Raw genomic sequence first — 19,720 nt, 5'->3', positions numbered from 1 at the left:
TATATATATATATATATATAGATATATATATATATATATATATATATATATATATATATATATATATATATATATATATATATATATATATATATATATATATATATATATATATATATATATATATATATAACCACTACGCTATCCAGCGTAGTGGTTAAACTACACGCCTTTGGAACAGAGGATCGCAAGTTCGATTCCTGCCTGGGGCGTCTGTATCCAGTAAGGGTCCTAAGGCTAGACCCCCTATGCTAAGCAAGCCTACCGCAGACATGAGCGAGACAGATAAATATGAAGGCATGCCGGCTCGGACGTCGCCCGGATCAACAAGGTCCGCGTCAGGTGTTGAGGAACCAGGGCACCCTGACGAAAAGTGGGCTACTGGAACAAGAAGGCATCGGTGGGCAAGGGACGAAAACAGGGCGTTGTTGGAATGCTACTACGCAAGTAACCCCGGCGGAAGGGGCTACATGAATAGGATGAGGGACCTATGGATTCTTCGATACCCAACATCCACAATGACGGCGAAACAACTAGTAGCTCAGTGTTCCAACATTCGAAAGAAGGGACTGCTCTCACAGCTAGAGATTGACGAGGTACAACACAAATGCTACGGCAAGGAGGAGTCAGGACGCCAGGTCAGGGGGGAGATATCATCACCCCCACCCGAGATTGGGTACATAGCCCCAAGTGCGATAGGAGAAGGATCGTTGAGTGCGAGAGGAACTGACCTGAAAAATAGGATCATGGCCAAGCTTGAAACCTGGATCCCCCGTAGCCGGTTACCAAGATTACGTGAAGTACCCTCAGAAGGTCTGCTAGATGATGTTAATGCAGCACTACGGGCAATACCTACAACCACGATTACCGACACTAACAAGCTGATCTACAATACGGCAGCAGTGATCAGTGAGATGCTTGGCTACAAGTTGAACAGCGACAAGGGGCAGTACCCTCCATGGAGAAGGAGGCTAGAGGGCAAGATCAAAGTAGCACGGAGAGAGGTTAGCCAACTAACGGAGTTGCAGAAAGGTGCGACAAATAAGGTGCCTAAGAAATACAGCAAGTTGTCCATACCTGAGGCCTTGGAAACTGCCAAGCAAAGACTCACAGCCTTGGCCAGCCGCTTGAGGAGGTACACCAGAGAGATAGAAGGCAGGAGAATAAACCAGCTGTTCTCCACAGAACCAGCAAAGGTGTACTCTCAGTGGCAAGGGAACAATAAGAGAACAGCACCACCAAGGCTGGAGACGGAGCAATACTGGAAGAGCATATGGGAGAAGGATGCAACCCATAACGGCAATGCTCAGTGGCTAGAGGATCTGAGGGCAGACCACAGCGATCTCCCTGAACAGGGTCCAGTAACCATCACAGTGGCAGATATCCAAGAAAGGGTCTCCAGTATGAAGAGTTGGACAGCACCAGGGCCCGACATGGTTCACGCCTACTGGCTGAAGAAGCTGACTGCACTCCACGAGCGTCTGGCAGCACAAATGAACCAGCTGCTAGTTAACGAAAGACACCCGGAATGGCTAACTGAAGGCCGGACGGTCCTGATCCCCAAGGACCCCAAGAAGGGACCGGTCCCCTCCAACTACCGACCAATAACCTGCCTCAGTACTACATGGAAGCTCCTGTCAGGCATCATATCGGCTAAGATGAACAGGAACATGGGTCAATACAAGAGCGGGACACAGAAAGGAATTGGCAAGAATACCAGAGGTGCAAAACACCAGCTACTGGTAGACAGAACAATCAGCCGAGACTGCAAGACCAGACTGACCAACCTGTGCACTGCCTGGATTGATTACAAGAAGGCCTATGACTCAATGCCCCACAGCTGGATACTGGAATGCCTAGAATTGTACAAGATCAATGGGACCCTAAGAGCCTTCATCAGGAACTCAATGGGGATGTGGCGTACAACACTAGAGGCCAACTCCAAGCCCATAGCACAAGTTACCATCAAGTGCGGGATCTACCAAGGAGATGCTCTGTCCCCACTGCTGTTCTGCATAGGCCTGAACCCCCTCAGTGAGATCATTAACAAGACTGGCTACGGATACCGACTACGGAACGGAGCAGTTGTCAGCCACCTCCTGTACATGGATGACATCAAGCTGTATGCCAAGAGTGAACGAGACATCGATTCACTGATCCACACTACCAGGCTATACAGCAATGACATTGGAATGTCGTTCGGACTGGAGAAGTGTAGTCGGATGGTAACAAAGAGAGGGAAGGTAGTCAGAACTGAGGGGATTGAACTACCAGAAGGCAACATTGCAGACATAGAGGACAGTTACAAGTACCTGGGGATCCCGCAGGCAAATGGGAACCATGAAGAGGCCGCTAGAAAGGCTGCAACCACCAAGTACCTGCAGAGGGTCAGGCAAGTCCTGAGGAGTCAGCTGAATGGTAAGAACAAGATCCGGGCCATCAACACATATGCCCTGCCCGTGATCAGGTACCCTGCTGGGGTAATAAGCTGGCCAAAGGAGGAGATAGAAGCCACTGACATAAAGACAAGAAAGCTCCTGACCATGCATGGAGGGTTTCACCCCAAGTCCAGCACCCTGAGGCTGTACGCTAAGCGGAAGGAAGGGGGCCGGGGACTGGTGAGTGTCAGCACCACAGTCCAGGATGAGACAAGGAACATCCAAGAATACATTGGGAAGATGGCCCCAACTGACCGAGTGCTCAGTGAATACCTCAGGCAGCAGAAACCCAAGAAAGAGGAGGGAGACGAGGAACCATCATGGAAGGACAGGCCCCTGCACGGTATGTACCACCGGCAGATAGAGGAGGTGGCTGATATCCAGAAATCCTACCAGTGGCTGGACAAAGCTGGACTGAAAGACAGCACAGAGGCACTAATCATGGCAGCACAAGAACAAGCTCTGAGTACAAGATCCATAGAGGCTGGGGTCTATCACACCAGGCAAGACCCCAGGTGCAGGCTGTGTAAAGATGCCCCAGAGACTATCCAGCACATAACAGCAGGGTGCAAGATGCTAGCAGGCAAGGCATACATGGAACGCCATAACCAAGTGGCCGGCATAGTGTACAGGAACATCTGTGCCGAGTATAACCTAGAAGTCCCGAGGTCAAAATGGGAGATGCCCCCAAGGGTGGTGGAGAATGACCGAGCTAAGATCCTGTGGGACTTCCAGATACAGATGGACAAAATGGTGGTGGCTAACCAACCGGACATAGTGGTGGTAGACAAACAGAAGAAGACAGCCGTAGTGATCGATGTAGCGGTTCCCAATGACAGCAATATCAGGAAGAAGGAACACGAGAAGCTGGAGAAATACCAAGGGCTCAGAGAAGAGCTCGAGAGGATGTGGAGGGTGAAGGTAACGGTGGTCCCCGTGGTAATCGGAGCACTAGGTGCGGTGACTCCCAAGCTAGGCGAGTGGCTCCAGCAGATCCCGGGAAAAACATCGGAGATCTCTGTCCAGAAGAGCGCAGTCCTGGGAACAGCTAAGATACTGCGCAGGACCCTCAAGCTCCCAGGCCTCTGGTAGAGGACCCGAGCTTGAAGGATAAACCGCCCGCAGGGGCGTGCTGGGTGTTTTTTATATATATATATATATATATATATATATATATATATATATACATATATATACACATATATACACATATACATATATACACATATATATGTGTATATATGTATATGTGTATATATGTGTGTATATATATATATATATATATATATATATATATATATAGTGAGAAGGATCAGAAACACTGATCTAAACATGCAGAGCTCTCATAAAGCCTCGTGGGCCAGAGAAGAGTTGTGTTGTTGTCGTGTTGATCTGTCAGCGAGCCGAGGATGGTAAATGGTGTGTATTTGTATAGCGCTTTACACTATACACAATCATCCACCCATTCACACATTCAGGACTCAGCTGTTGCATCATGTGGGGAATTACATCATCACTACCAGCAACAAAAGTACTTCCTGTTAACAGGAACACGAGGCCGCGAGCAGGAAGGACACGCTGATGAGTAAATACAAAAGCAGGAGGGAGAGGTGCAGTTACAACTCCTGAAGCTTCCTGTCTTTCAACACATTAGGTCTGTGCTTCAGTCCGACTCCAGGCAGCCTGGAAAACCTGGGAACTCTAAACTGTTTTCCAGTCCTGGAAAACTCCCCAAGTTTATAGATCAGGACCTGAATAAAAAACACTGTAAATACACAATGTAAACATAAAGTCTTTATGAGGGTCAGATTTTTCTTTCCCCTCAGTGATGTTTTACACACATCGTGTCTGAAACCAAACTTTTACTCCCTTCATGCATTAAAGTCTCTGTGCAGAAGCTTTTAACGCAGACTGACTTTGACTTTTTCGTGCTTTCTTTTTAAACTACCAGTCACATGAGTGACTAACTGGGCTTTAAATCCAGGCGTCGTATCAAAGGCGCTGTCAGGTGAGGCTGTGGCATCAGAAGCTGAGTTCAGGTGTCAGCACGTTCAGTGTGATTCAGGAAGCCGGGTCAGTGTTCGTACACGGACATGCTGGCGTTCAGCTCACTCAAGCCTGGGCTGTGGCCCCTGATGTTCTGTTTCCGTTCAGTCGGGGTGCTGGAAGCCAACTGAGATTTCTTTTACATACGTTTATTTTCATTGGCAGCATTTAATATAAACACGTGTCGCCAGTGTAACGTGAGAGAAACTAACATCGGCCATCATCGGTCTCACACCAACCTGCCCTTTCCCTCCTGCTGCCACCCCGTCACTCGTCTCCACCTGGTCTCCAGGTGTTTAAACTCCACCTTCACCGTTCCACCATCTATTCAGTCCTCTTCTCCACCAAACCCACTGAGAATATGCTGTGAATATTTTGTCTTCAGCACCAGTGTGAGCAGACTGTGGTCACTGTAGGCTGACTGCTTCATGATGATATAATGTGGAAAAATGTATTTTATAACTGATCATTTGAAGGTTATGGCTGATGCCTGGCTAAGAGCCCAGCAGGGTTATTAAATGTGGCCAAGCAGGCCTTTAAAGTTCACATCAGTCAAGCGGAGGACGCTGTGAACTCGTCAGACTGGAGCCGCTCCAACAGTAAAAAGTTCCTGAAATCTCGTCCCGTTCGTGTAATGGCATATCCTTCCTTATTTACATGTGTCACATAGCTGCGTTCGCTTCACTTTCAGCAGCGGCTCATTAATCCACGTTACTTTGGTTCTTACTGACTCTTCAGTTTGACACCCGGCCCGACCACATCCTTCCTCAAACTCAAATGCAAAGAAGTACAACCGTCTTTCTTTCGCTCTTACAGTAAAACTAAAATAGGTGTGGCGTGACTAAACACTGCCAAGAAAGACAGAAGAGCCCAGAGGAAGTACACATCAGAAGTTGTTTTATTAAACATATAAATACAAATTTAAACAAAGGAAGTGAAAAAAAAGTTCATGAGCGAAATCTCTAAAACAGAGTCGTGGATCAGAGTCTGTGAGGAAGTGACCAGAGCTAAAAACATCTTTTAATGACCCTTCGATCAGTTTGTAAAGTCCTCGGCTGGATTTGAAAGGCCTAAAATATGTTGCAAAAACAAGAGTAGGAGCAGAGTGGACAGGCCGGTTAATCCACGCTGCGGGAATCTCAAACAGAGCCTCCGAACCCCGCGGATCGTCGGCAACAACAAACCAGGCGGGAGGTCACCTTCCAGCCGCTCCTCATTTGCCTCAACTCCTCCAGAACGAGTTCAGACTGGAAAAAATTTGCCCTGAGGTCAGCGAACGCATCATCAGAGATAAGACTTTTAGGAAAAGGTCTCTTTAAAAGCTTGGACCCTGAAAGGCGTCCACTGACCTCCGCGTTTCACTGTGGAAAAGCTGGCGGCGGCTGTGCGATCCACCAACGACTGAGCCCATAAACCAAAGCTTTGGTGGGTTCAGTCGCAAATGTGAAATTTTGTACTTGGAAAAAATCTGATTTTCCAAGTTTTTTAAAGCCAAACTTGCGTTTACTGACATGATGGACTGGAAATCATTAAACTTTAAAAGGGATCGATCAGCTGATCATTAGTTGATCTTCAGTCCAAATGTTTCACGCTTAAACTTTTCCAACGACTCAGCTGTAAGACTGTTACATTTACATCTTTAACTCTAAATACTCGGTTACGCTTCCACCAGTGGAGCCGATCGAGGCTCCAACAATCGAACCAGTGTCGATTAAACTGTTAACGATTGATTAAGAATCTGTTCTTAGTTCATTTTAAGCAAATCTCTTCATAAAGTTCAGTTTCAGGGTTAACGCGTGGGCTCCTCAGAGGGTTGGATTTCTGCAGAGACGAACAGCTACAACCTGACACCATCGCATTAACCCAGACGAGTCAAACACGACGTGTTTGACTGTGGCAACAATTTTCCCACCATTTCAGCGCCGCGACGTTCTGCTGAAAGTGTCCTCGCTTTGTAAAAAGGAATTTGGCGTAAACAGCGTTTGGACAGCGTTACGTCACATTAAAGTCTGACAGCGTGCAGGCGTTGCCGTAAAGCTGAGCGTTTAGCCTGTTAGCTCACAGCGCTCGAGTTCCCTCGCATCATTTAAATCTGAGAGTCTCCGATGTCAGAGACCGACACGCCCCTCCTGCAGCGAATAAACGCTGTTCACGAACGGCTGATTGTCAGAACAAAACCTGAAAACTCCTCACTCCTCTTCCTCGTGACGTAAACGCAACTTTATTTTACTCGCCGTGACGCATGCAGGACTTGTCAAACAGGAAGTCCTGCGGAGTACATTCAGAGCGAGCGCGGGGCCCCGCCCACTCACACAGGTGGAGGTAGGAGCGTTTGGTTGTCTGAAAGGTTGTGTGGAAATTGCCGAGTCGACCTTTAACCTCTCGCAGACACATGGCGGAGGAGCCGACATTAAAAAAAAAATAGAAGCGCTCTCAGAAGTTCAACTGGAATCTTTTTATTTACAACCCAGAAAAGTGGACGCTCGAGTTCTGCTCTCTAATCCGGCTTCACATCAGCAGCTCATTTTTGACCTTCTTCTTCTTCTTCTGTCATTTATTCGCCGCACTCAGCTCATCATCACAGCTGACCCCACCCACAGACGTTGGCGAACATTACTGAGCTCGTCTACATCGGTGCATCTAGATCAGTGCAATGAAAAAATATCAAATCTGCTGCACAATAAAGATCTCAATCCAAACAAAGATACGAAAAAAAAATTTTTAAAAAAGGAGGAGATATTTAGGTTTTGTTTTTTTAATTTGTGCCCCGAAGCACTTGCACGCACTGCTCATGAAAGACTGATGTGGCTTCTGGGCATGAACATTGAAAATGATGCATTCCTGCTAATGCCCAACAGGGGGCGACTCTTTTACTTACTGCTCACTTGACCTCTGACCTCAGCTGTACTTTCCTGATAAGTTTATGGTCAAAGTCACTCAGTAAAAGTCGCCAACTGAATGTTTTAAAACAGGACGTTTCAAATTAATGGGTGATGTCCATCTTTTATATACAGTCTATGATGGTGTTACAGTTTCCATGACAAAACACAAACTTGATGATTTAAGTCCAATTTTTGATTTAAATAGTAAAGAAAAGCCTGAATCATTCTGAAAGAACCTCAGCTGTGCACAAAGGTAACGCTTTGACTGTCAGATGAAGACTGAGGACGTCACGTTCTGTCCAACCTTCTCATATCTGCGGTTTATTTCATCACATCAGCAGATGTGAAAGAATCAGAGCAGGTGTTTAGTTTTATTTATTTGTAAGTGGAATTAAAAATCTGTAGATTCAGGAGGTGGAAACGAGGAATCGTGAAGCAAAGAGAACGACAAAAAAAAAAAAAAGAATCATTGGACATAAACAAGATTACATTTATTTTAAATTTTCTGCCTCAGGCACAGTTTCTCACTTCCAGCTGTGTTCACATCTGGCAGGTGTGCAGCAAACTCAACATTTTTCCATCCAGCTCAGAAAAACCTCCTTAAACAACTCGGCACTCAGTGAGAAGCACAAACTGGGATCGTCTCTGACATCACGTTAGTGTCTGCAGCCTGGGCGGAAACTTTGTAGCTGACCTGTTGATGCACATCTGTACTCCAAACACACACACGTCTGATTCGTCCTCCTCTTGGTCTGCTGGTTTATTGTCGACTTCCTGTCTGATTTTTTTTCTGACAAATGAAAAGAGAGTCTCTAAAAATCACGTCTCATGGCTCCGATCCTCGGTAAGTGCTCTGTTGGGGTTCTGCTCAGAGCGTGGCTGGGTTCAGTTTCTCAGTGTCCTCGGAGACCCTCCAGTGTCGCCCTCCGGCTCGCAGCAAAGCCAAACTGCTCGTGTTCAGTTCAGAGAAACGAGAAACAAGAAATCCTCCCCCCTCCCGCCCCTAAAACCCCAGACCCTCCCGCCCTGCCCGAGCTCACTCAGCCCGCCGCTCAGCCTCATCTCTGTCCATGAAGTGCCGATACAACAGGGGGCTGCTGGGAGCCGTTGGGCTGGGAGACGGGGGGCCACATAGGAGTCTGTTGCATGTGGTGGTAGTGATTGTGATGCATGTGGTGGCCCGTGGGCGATGACGGGGGCAGCCAGGCCGGCTGGTGGCTGGGTGGCGAGGACGCCCAGAAGGAGCCGAATCCCGCCGTGGAGGAGTGAGTCGGTGGAGAGCACGCCATGGACGCCTGGGAGGGCCCACTGCCGGAGCCACACTCGGACGCCCGCAGTTTGGAGAACATGGTGATGGCATCGGGGAAGTTGGGTGGCGTGGCGGGGGTGTTTCTGGGAGTGCACATCTGCAGGAAGAGGAGAGAGAGGGAGGATGGTTTCAAAATAAAAGCCTGGAGGACTTGTTGTAAAACTTCAAATGCTTTAATGTGAAGTCAGAAGAAGAAAAACCTGAACTGTAAAGAGTTGGAGCTCTGCTGACACACACACACACACACACACACACACACACACACACACACACACACACACAGCGAAGGAAAGTCAAGAGGGCCATTGGATGACCCAGACTTTCTAAGGCTGCTGGAGGCGGAGCCACACATGCTGCTCAATGAAAATAAGATTATTAAACAGCTTCGTTTTAATGAGGTCAGCAGCTGCGAGTCTGCAGACAATAAACCAACACGGTGGAACCAAAACCCGAGCCACGACGACACGCTGGCTGCACCCATATTTATATATTTTTTTATGTTTATGGTTTACTGGGGGGGCAATAACCGTCTGTTGGCAGGTTGCAGGAACTTCCTGGAGTCTCCACCAGCGCCCGAGATAAAACTGACATTAATTACCCTCCATATGTGGTACAGATGGTTGAACCCGAGTCTCAGGTGCAGACCTTTTAGCCCTTCCCCTTCCTTTTACGGCCCATCTCATGATGTTTAGCGACGTCAATTCGAAGCACACCGAAACAAACAGAGTTGCGCCTGCAGCCACAGATCTGTGTCACCAAAACAACAGCGGGATGACCACAGTGACTTTTACGCTGCCTGTTGGAGCTCCGCCTTCTCACATGTTCACGTTGAGCCGGCGAAAGGCCTCCTTCCCGACGTAAACAGCCGGGTGTGTTGTTTCAGCGCTGAGGTGCACGGCGTGCAGAGGCGGTAAACCTGCGGGCATTTTCCTGCTGCTGTTCAGGCCTGATCGGCGTGTTCGTTACAAACGGCCTCGCCTCTGTAGATTTCCCGTGAGCCTCGGAGAACCGGTTCTGTGGTGTGCTGCGTGTTGATGCATCGCACCGATGACGTTGGACCAAGAACAACACCAGCTTGCCGGGCGCCACGTGACCTCACACAGAGCCAAATAATCAAACTTTTACTTACGAGTCAAAAATGATCCTCAGGAACAGGATTGATTGGTTCTTATTAACTCTCTGAGGCGCTGCTGCACGTGCACACACGCTCTCTCATTAATCTCCGAGGCGTCTAAGAAGGAGAAGAAGCCGCTCGGCTGGTTCCCGCGGAGCTTTTTATTTCCTCAAGACTTCAGTGTTATCTTTAATAGTTCATCACTTTACAGACACATGTGGATTCCCATTTCCCCCATACTCCGAAAAACTGTTTGTACTCAAAATATTTTTTACATTTTTCTAAAATATTCCACTAAATTTGTCAATATTTGTTCTTACGGCAAAAAGTCCAAACTCTGCCATTTTCTGAGCCTCAAACAAACTCATTACTTTCACAATAAAGGCTCCACATCGCTGCTCCCTCCTCCTCCTGTGCACCCCGGGAGGAAGTTGGGCAGCTGATGCTCGCTCAGAGCGCTGAGTTGCTTCAGTGCAGATGATGAAGATGATGTCACCCAAAATAACAACAAAGCAGCCTGCTGCCTCAACATGCCCCCCCCTCCCAACGCGTGCACACAAACCAGAGGAGGAGGAATGAAAACAAAACACGCCTGCTGCAGGCGTCCCAGCACGACCGAGGATCAGATCCAGGGAGGCAGAGGCAGGAGATTTAATGAGAAGACACACACACACACACGCACACGCGCACACGCACACAAGCGCACACACACACACACACACACGCGCACACACACACAAGCGCACACACACACACACACACACGCGCACACACACACACGCGCACACACACACACGCGCACACACACACCTGTCTGCTCACTGTGACGCAGGTCTGCACATTTTCTCTTTATAAGCTGGTAATTATTAAATTACAAGGCTGCAGTTGGAGATTAAACAGTTATTATGGCTGCACACGCCCGTCGTCCTAACAGCGCTCAAACACAAACACAGCGTCTGTGCGAGCAGCTCGCCCTCCACCTTCTGCTGCTCTCTGTGACTAAACCAACCGGCAGATGCAGGAAGAAGGAATGGCGTGGACCATCGAACTGCTTCCTGATGTCTGAACGGCAGCCTGTGGATCGCCACGCTGAACCATCCAACCACAACCACAGAAGACTTTCATAAAATCGTTGTGTTTAGTAACGTTTTCACGCACTTACCATCTGGTGGTGATGCCCGGGGACGTTGGCCTCCTGGAAGAAGGAGCTCAAGGCCGTCTGCAGACAGAAAGAGAGGCAGAAGGACGAGTTACGTTTCCACATGGAGAGCAAGCAGGACGCATTCATTTCCCCCAAAACCTCAGACAGGAAGGGCCGCCCCATACCCCCACCTTTCACCATCGTTAACACAAAGGGCTAAACGTATCATCTCCACGCTGGGACCTGAAACTGAGTCATCAGACCGCAGAGACTCTTTTTTCTGCAGAGCTGCTGGGAGTGAAACCTCGAGGGAGGCGAACAAAAACCAGACTTTCTGTTTCTGAAGAAATGATCTGCAGCTTCCTGCAGAGCTGACAACATTTTTAAAGCCACGGAACGAAAACGAGCTTATTTCACAGCCAAACCACCTGAAGCAGCCGAGGTCATCGCGCCTGGAAGCTTTGATAACATACCCAATAATCACTGAAACAGGAAAACTGATCAGTTATAAAAGGACTGACTTATTTATGATCATGGACTCATGTGTCACATCATTTTTCATTTCCTGTCTCGGGGCATTAACCGCCAGAGACAACCTCACAAAACCCAAAAAGACGTTTAGTTTCATGTTTGCAGAAACACGCTGAAAGTGTTCGGATTTAAGCAGCTGTGGCGCAGAAACACTGGCAGTGAAGTAAGAAACAAAGAGTCTCATCAGCGTCTCCTGTTTCGTCCTGTGTGACATTGAGCTGGGTTGGACTGACTCAAACGCTCGTATCTCTGAAGGTCTGCAAGTTTTCAGAAGACAAAACACGAGCACTCGTCGAACTTTTCCAGCTTTCCCTCACAGCAGCCTGAAATGTAAACAGTGCGTCTCCTGATTGTGCAAACAGGGAAACGAGTTGGCTTCACGTACGCATCGTCTTTGTTGTGAACTCAAACGCACGCTGTGATTGCAGAAGGAGAAACACCGGGCCGACCCAACGCTACAAAACATTTCCCGAGGACCCAAGGGACCCCCCCCCAGCAATGTTGCGGGGGGTGGAGTCATCCCACAGGTGGGAACTGACCAGGAGGGGACCACTTTAGACTTTCCATTCCCAACACTTAAAACTGAGACAGCCAGTTTCTGCACTAAGGACTCGAACGCCTCGGAGCTCCACTGTTCCCAGCATCTTCGACGTGCAGGAACATTAAAACCAGCACAATATTTAACCGTGCATAACAGATAAAAATCACTGAATGTGGTGTTTGCTGAGTTCAATGTCTGCAATAACTGTGGGACTGCAGAGCTCCTGTGGTCTGAACAGGGAGCGTGAGCTTGTTTTGCAGCTCAGTTTCTTCTTTTTTGTTCCCAACACTTGAATGAATGCCGTGCCCTTCCCTCCCCCTCCCCCCAGCCGTGGTTGTTTAACAACAGCGGTGGCGCAGGAATGTCTGCCGTACAACGTGACACCCATCTCAAAGAGCGAAAGTGCTCGGCCGCTATTGTGCAAAGAGCCGCTCTTTGTCTCGTCTCGTTTAATTTTCTGGTTTGTTGCAAGAAACTCCGTAACCTGCGAGTGTCTTTAAAAGTCCTTGCAGAGGGAAAACGGTTCACGGCGGCGTGACGGCTTTTACTTTCACTCTAGTGCCTCATGACCAAGGACAAAAAAAAACAGAAGCTCCAACAGAAAAAGAAACTTCCTCTTTCAGCAAAGGGGCAAACCGGGCGGTTCGACAGGAAGTTAATCAGCAGCTATTTTCACTGTCATTGTAGTAATTTTACAAAAACAGCATGAACACATTTCCTGCTTCGGGCTCCTCACGTGTCACTGTGTTCGCTCAGAACGAGTCAACACTGTACAAACACAGTCAGCATCATCAACATGATAATCAACACAAAACACTCATCTGGACCTGCCAACGTCACTCAGCGCTCGGGTCTGTTTTCAAAAGCTTTCTTTCCCCTCAAACAAACTTCTTCCACCAACTTCGTTACTCCAGTTACTCGTCCACAGGTTAAATCTCAGGATTATTTAAGGTCCGTGCGTCTCTTCTAGGGCTGCCACGATTTGTCGACTAGTCACGATTACGTCGACTATCAAAATCGTCGACGACTGATTTAATAGTCGACGCGTCATTTGAAGCTTTGTAAGATCACAAAAGACGCAGGAATAAGTAGCAGGATTTAAGAGTGTAATAACGGACTGAAACAGAAGATGGCAGCACTGCATGTACAAGGATGCCAGCTGCCGTTAAACCCCGAAGAAGAAGAAGCAGCTGTGTCCCAGAATTCATAGCTAATAAGCCCTGCTTAGTTTCCAACAATGGCGGCAGTTAGTTAGTTTTAATGTTACTCTTATTATTCTTTCTGGGTCACAAAATAAACGTTTAACATATTTTCAGGGAGAATGTAGCTGTGTAAACCTCAAATATCTGCTCAGTTTATCAGGACACCGCATATTTTCAAAAGCGCTCCGACGTTTTCGGAGACGTCTGTTACCCACTAGCTCGATAGCTAGCCGGGGGCTAGGCTCACTAGCGCTGTGAGAACACCGGACTCCCGGCAAATCGTTTTCAAACCCACCGCCGTCTTTCGCTACTCAGGTTAAACATATGAGTCACTTAGATAACTTAAAAATGTTATTGTTTGGCTTTTTTTTAGTATTTTATTTGTTCCTGAGTAAATCTGTTTGGCTGAGATTAAAGTTATAGTTTTTACACAGCTGAATAAACGTCAAGCAGACAGCTGATTATCAGAAGTGTGAGATGCTGGAGAATTTACTCCGGTGTCCCGTTATATTTTAGATAGCAAGGAGTTTATTAAACTTCACCGAAACAATCTGCAGATTTCATTAAAATTTAATAAACTATCATCTTGTCTTTATTTTTAGTTAGCACAGACCTTAAACACTTAAAGCTGTAAGCTAATGATAGTTATATAAGAGCAGATGCTGCTGGTGCAATAAGCTGTAGTTTTACGTCCAATGGATGATGATCTGATTAGTCGACTAATCGCATAAATAATCGGTGACTAGTCGACTATCAAAATAATCGTTTGTGGCAGCCCTAGTCTCTTCACAGCCGGCTGAAGGTCTGTGGTCACGCGGTTCCTTAACATCATTCAATCTTTCCCCATAAATGTAAACTTTGAAACTTCTACTCTTGGGTCTGTATGATGTCAGTGAGAGGCAAGTGACACAGGCAAGATAAATACAGATTATTTTTGACCTGTGAGTCAGCAGGACATCCAGCGTGAACGTAAACACCTGGACGATTGTTCTAAAAGAGGAAATTGTCCACAGAGACTGAACGAGTTTGTGTATCAGGCTGTAAACCTGTTGATTTCTGCTGGAATGCTCTAACATGGGAGTCTATGGGGACTGACTAACTGCTGGAGCCTCCAGTGGACGTTAGAGGAACTGCAGCTCGATTCTCTTCATTCAGCAAACACCAAAACAAAATAACAGCCTGCTGTGGGGACATGTTAGCGTGGGACTGAGGTCTGACTGCAAGTCCGGCATCTCAGACGCGAGGAACGCCCACATCCTTCACACCAAGGTTGCGCCTCTAACCCGTGCTTCTCCCTCAGCGTTGTCTTCCAGGATTCAGCTGTATTATGTTGTCCAGGTAACGTGAAGGTTAGTGACTCACCCCAGAGACACAACAACACTCCTTAATCCCAGTTTCCAGTCACACAAAGTAGCAGTGCACAGCACTTTTTCCAAATAAACAAGTCAGCCAATCAGAGTCATAACCCCAACTCCTGACAGTACTCCAAACATCACCACCGCCTCCTCCCCTCCCGGTGCAGCACCTGGCTGCAACAGACAGAGGCGTGGAAGCTCAGGTGACCGTTAGCTGTTCAGCAGGTCAATGCTGCGGATGGGTGCGTTTGATGAAATGTCAGATGTTCTGGGAGGTGGTCAAGGAGAAATCATCCACACAAACGCAGACAGATGGGAGCAGAAGTTGTAAACAGGACCTGGGTACACCTAAATCTTTTTTTTTATCCTTTATTTATTTCATTGAATAAGAATAACGTTCACAAATTGCTGTGAGGTGACGCAGCACAGAACCGTAGTGAAACAACTTTTCAGGAATGGCTGATGGACTGCCAATCCTGCCTTATCAGGCTCAGCACAGTCTGTGCATTTCTGCTTTTTAAAGGTGGGCCAAAATAAAAATGTCAGGCTTCTTCCAGCGATCCAGTCTGAGATCATTCAATTAACATTTTGGATCCATGAAAAGGAAAATCCCCAAATCTTAATCCGATCCACAATCTGTGATCGGTGGTTAGAGAGAGGCTGAGGAGGATTTCAAACACGAGTGCGAGTGTGTTTTCTTCATAAGCTGGCGAAAATACAGCGCTCTGTGCTGCAGCACATGAAGGAAACAAGCTCAGGCCTGTTTAGCAATGAAAGAGGAAACCAGTGAGGAGCAGAGGGAGCCTGACTGTCACTTCATAGAAATTTCCAAGTTTGTTGTTCAACAAAATCTGATCAATAGTGGCTACTTTTCATTTTCCAGTGAGCACAGAGCCTTCTGTAATGACTTACAGCTGGCCTGTGTATTTACACTGTACGCTTTGTTGAATTATTAGCCTGACCATCACAGGCCCAGTAAACAGTCACGTCCCCGGCATGCGTATCAGATTAATATCATGGGACCCACTTTCTTCATGAGAGGGGAAAAAGAGGAGAACCAGCAGCTCAATCACGCATTTTATGACTCCCACTAAACACAACGAGCAGCTAAAGGCTCGTCTTCTGTTATCCGCTGGCCTGCCTCGCCCTGTTAGAGGAGGACTTCTCGGCTTTGAATCATAGTTAGAGACACGAGCGCCACGTTGGGAAAACTGCGAAGAAACAGCTCAAACTGACCTCCACCAGCCAGCTTCAACTTCTAATAGGTGTTAATGGCACACGGAGGTCCGTGTATAGGAACAGCTGGAAGGATAATGCATCTTAATCGGTCTATATATAACCGAGAAGCACCGGGATCAATGTCAGGGCGCTTAGCGGGGAGCACGCACGGTCTGACCTCTTTATCCGCTCCGTGAAGCGGACACAAACACGCAGAGAGCCGCTCGCTGTGCTTCCAGAAACTCACACAGGAAACGTGATGAAACGATTGTTTTTGAGCTGGGCAGGGAGGGGCTGATCCATCAGATCACCCCGCGAGCTCTGACGGTAAACAAGCCTGACCTGTAGTTTATGATCTGTGAGTAATGCGAGCGGATGAAAAACAGCGCATCTTATCTTATCAGCATCTCCACGCCAAAATAAACACCGCTCTACTCTAGCCTTACACAGCCCTGGTCCAACCCGAGCGCACTACCGCTCTGCCCGGCTAACAGCAGCTAGCTTAACGGCGAGGCGACGGAGAATGTAAACAAAAAGCATCGAACACCACGTCCTCAGCGCGGCTAGGCGGCTAACGCTAGCCCCGGGAGCGCATGGCAGCGAGGCAGCACGGGAAATCCTCAAAACAATCACCACAGCGAGTTCACGGGCACCTCTTTGTACACCAAATCACGCGTGGGGGTTAATAAAAGGACTCAACGTGTAAATAAACCTCCCACTCACCTCGAACTGCCAGTGGGCCGCCTGGAGGAGCTGCTTCGCCTGATCCGCGGCGCAGCCAGCCGTCAAAACAAACTGGTTTATCATCACTTGGTGCCTCAGTTCTTCCATATTGACCGACATGGCTGCTCCCGCGGCTCCTTTACAGACAAAAACTGCCACCTTTTTTTCTAAAAAATAAAAAAAATGATAATAACTAAACCCGGACCTGAAGGAAGCCCCGCGAACCTTCCGTCCTTCCTGCTCGTCTGTCCGTGAGTCTCCGCAGCAGCAACAACAATGTTTTCATGTCATCGCAACAACAAAGAGCAACGCGTCACTGATTGGACGACTCCACGGCGAGAGAGTACTACAGAGGCGCTGATTGGCTATCGATGAAACGAGTTTAAATTTCTTCGGTGCGCTGGTTTTAAGTGTTAGGACTGTGTCGGTGGGTGGAGTCTTAAATAGGGGTGAGTGAAAACCGTCCACGCCGCCCTCAGTGTTTGTCGAGTAGGGTTACACAAGCGCTTTCATTTGTGTTCGTTACGCTGACGTAATGTTCGATCGGCCAGTTGCCGTAAACTCATAGAGCCGATTGGCTGCTTCCTCACGAGCTTCACACGTGTAAACACTGTAAATATTTTGTTTTATTTTTTGAAACATATCCCGTTCATAGAGTCAACCCGAGAAAGACATAATAAATTAAATACATTTTTAAAATTTAATTTCATAATTTATTTAACTGACTGCCTATATTTTTCTCATATACACCACAAAAACCTGATATATCAAAAATACATTTTAAATTAAATAGGCTACTATAAGGAGTGTGTTACATAATACACGAAGGTTTACTTTGCGTTTGCTTTTGTATTTATCAAAACTGTAATATATACTGTAGTAATATGAAACAACACATTTCGAACACAACCGATTTATTCAGTAATTTGTTTCCACAGTAATGCAGAATATTCATGAGAATTACAGGGTATTTTAAAGATATGTGTTAATTTACAAACGTTTTGATGTAAGAGATTTTTCTGTTATTAGTACATAAAGTCCAGGATTTAAATAATTTAATTGCTTTTATTAATAAATTTTTCATATAAAGAATATTAAATCCATGTTGGAATCCAACTAACTTGAATTTGCCTATTAACAATAATAAGACTCATCCATCCATCTTCATCCGCTTTATCCGGGGCCGGGTCGGGGGGGCATGAGTAATAATACTGATATGTACGTGTCTGTTATTCATGTATGTCTAGTTTTTCACTACTTTTTCTTTTTCTGACCACATACACATGTCTTAAATGTGTATGCTCCATATAATATGTCATATCCTATAAACGTGACTTACATTGATGTTTTTCTGAAATAAGGAGCTAATAATGAAATTGATTTTGCCTTCACAAACATCTTAGTTGTTGTTGTTATTGGACAATAAACCAAAATTAACATCTCAGGAGCACATCAAAAATAAATCATGCTGCTTTATAAATGATGAAGCATAATCTATTTAAACACTAACGTGACAGCAAGAATGTAAAGAAGGACATGAAACTGATCTTTGTATTGATATCCTGACCCCTTTTCACCACATGAGCTTGCAGAGACGTTTCTAGAAACTTTTAAATGGTGTGGCCCCAGGGTGGCAGACTGTAGTTCCTCCAACATCCACTGTCAAAAAGCTGACCGGACTTCTGTAGCTTTCGTGAGGACATTTGATTTCCCATCCGAGAAGCTTCTTCATTTCTAAAACCAAATGGTGGCATCTCCATCTGTGAACAGTTCAAAGATGGATTTGTAAGTTACAACGCCAACTGTCTGCCACCTACAAAACAGTTTTGAGACCCTTCCCAGGTGCCTCAACCTCCACTCACGTTTTGCATCAGTTGATCTCAATGATGATGGTGTGAGGGAAAGTCTCACAATGGATTCACCCGAAACCTCTGTTGATAATGACCCACGCCCTTTTTTCACACCTTCGCTCATGCTAATAGTGGGTCAACGACCCTCTTAAGGGATAACTCCCATAGACTTTAAACGCCTCCACCATTTGGTTTTAGCACTGAAGATACATTTTGCTTGAGACCCCAAAAGATTCCGTTTTGATTCATGATCAATCGTCCAGGTAAGTAAATCCCCAAAGTTTGATTCTGTTCATCTGGATGTAGAGTTTTCAAACGTTTCGTCACTCATCCAAGTGACTTCTTCCGTCTCGCTACGTCCAGATGAACAGAACCAACAGTGATTCACTTACCTGGATGACTGAGCAGGTAAAATGTCTTCACAGAATTTTAAAAAGTCTTTCCAAGCTCCTTAGATTTCCGTGACCTGGATAACTGAGAACCTACACAGATATATGTGGATGCATCTTACTAACCACTAACTTAGCACTCCAACATCTAACCTAAACATGGTCACTTCTGGCTTCAAAAACCAAGATGGCTGCAGCTAAAACTCTAACACAGAGACTTCAAACATAGAGTCATGTTCCAGAGAATAATTCTGCCAGAGATCAGTAATATCTTCCCCACTCGCTGCCTGAGGAGGGTGCACAGTATCCTGCGGGACCAACATCACCCTGCGCGCCACCTTTTCCACCTGCTGCCCTCAGGGAGAAGGTACAGGTCTATACAGGCCAGAACATCCAGACTGGCCAACAGCCTGTATCCACAGGCTGTGAGGCTCCTGAACTCTCTGCCCCCCTCTCACGGACAATAACCATATCCAACTTCTTAATAGCAATGAACTGGTTTGCATTGGTGCATCATATCTTTATTCTCTCCCCCCCCCCCCCCCCCCTCTTTCTTAAATAGACAACCATCATATCTCACAGTACAATAATATTGAACGGGTTGCATTGTTGCATTTTGTCATGTTTCTCAGGTCTTTGTCTGAATGTCCTATGAACATTACCTGTCTTGTTCTCATGTTGTTGCTAAGGATTGTCTCATTGCACTGAAGTCACACTGGGTTAAATATTTACACTTGGGTTTTAAGGGTTTTTTTTTTTTTTTTTGGTTTTTTTTACGGGTTGTACGGAAGCCCCAAACGCAATTTCATTGTTCTTTGACAATGACAATAAATAAATACTTGACTACTTGACTTGACAGGGGGTACATCCATCTTTGATATACAGTTTGTGGTTTCCACTGGTAACATGCTGCATTTTTCTGCAAACACTTTTAAAATTTAAAAAGCCTTTTGCATGATGGGCTACAGATAAAAGGAACAA

At 46.4% G+C, this 19,720-nt stretch overlaps 1 protein-coding gene across 1 annotated transcript; it reads right to left on the bottom strand.

Annotated features, from left to right (window-relative positions):
* Positions 1–5,364: 5,364 nt before the first annotated feature.
* Positions 5,365–16,842, bottom strand: ubald2 (UBA-like domain containing 2). The gene is made up of 3 exons (XM_082531916.1): positions 16,501–16,842; positions 10,952–11,008; positions 5,365–8,772 (listed from the first exon to the last, which is right to left on the bottom strand). The coding sequence occupies exons 1-3, from the start codon at positions 16,618–16,620 to the stop codon at positions 8,425–8,427; spliced, it is 525 nt and encodes a 174-aa protein (XP_082388042.1). The 5' UTR covers positions 16,621–16,842; the 3' UTR covers positions 5,365–8,424.
* Between the last annotated feature and the right edge of the window lie 2,878 nt (positions 16,843–19,720).

Source organism: Aulonocara stuartgranti, assembly GCF_965226115.1.
Source record: "Aulonocara stuartgranti genome assembly, chromosome: 4".
Lineage (NCBI taxonomy): Eukaryota > Metazoa > Chordata > Actinopteri > Cichliformes > Cichlidae > Aulonocara > Aulonocara stuartgranti.
Note: the sequence above shows the minus strand (reverse complement) of the source record. Positions and strands in the feature narration are given on the sequence as shown.

Coding starts and splice junctions, on each gene's coding strand:
- ubald2 (XM_082531916.1), bottom strand. CDS start 16,620: ATGTCGGTCAATATGGAAGAACTGAGGCACCAAGTGATGATAAACCAG. Junction 11,009..16,500: donor CGGCCCACTGGCAGTTCGAG/GTGAGTGGGAGG, acceptor TTCTGTCTGCAG/ACGGCCTTGAGCTCCTTCTT. Junction 8,773..10,951: donor CCGGGCATCACCACCAGATG/GTAAGTGCGTGA, acceptor CTCTTCCTGCAG/ATGTGCACTCCCAGAAACAC.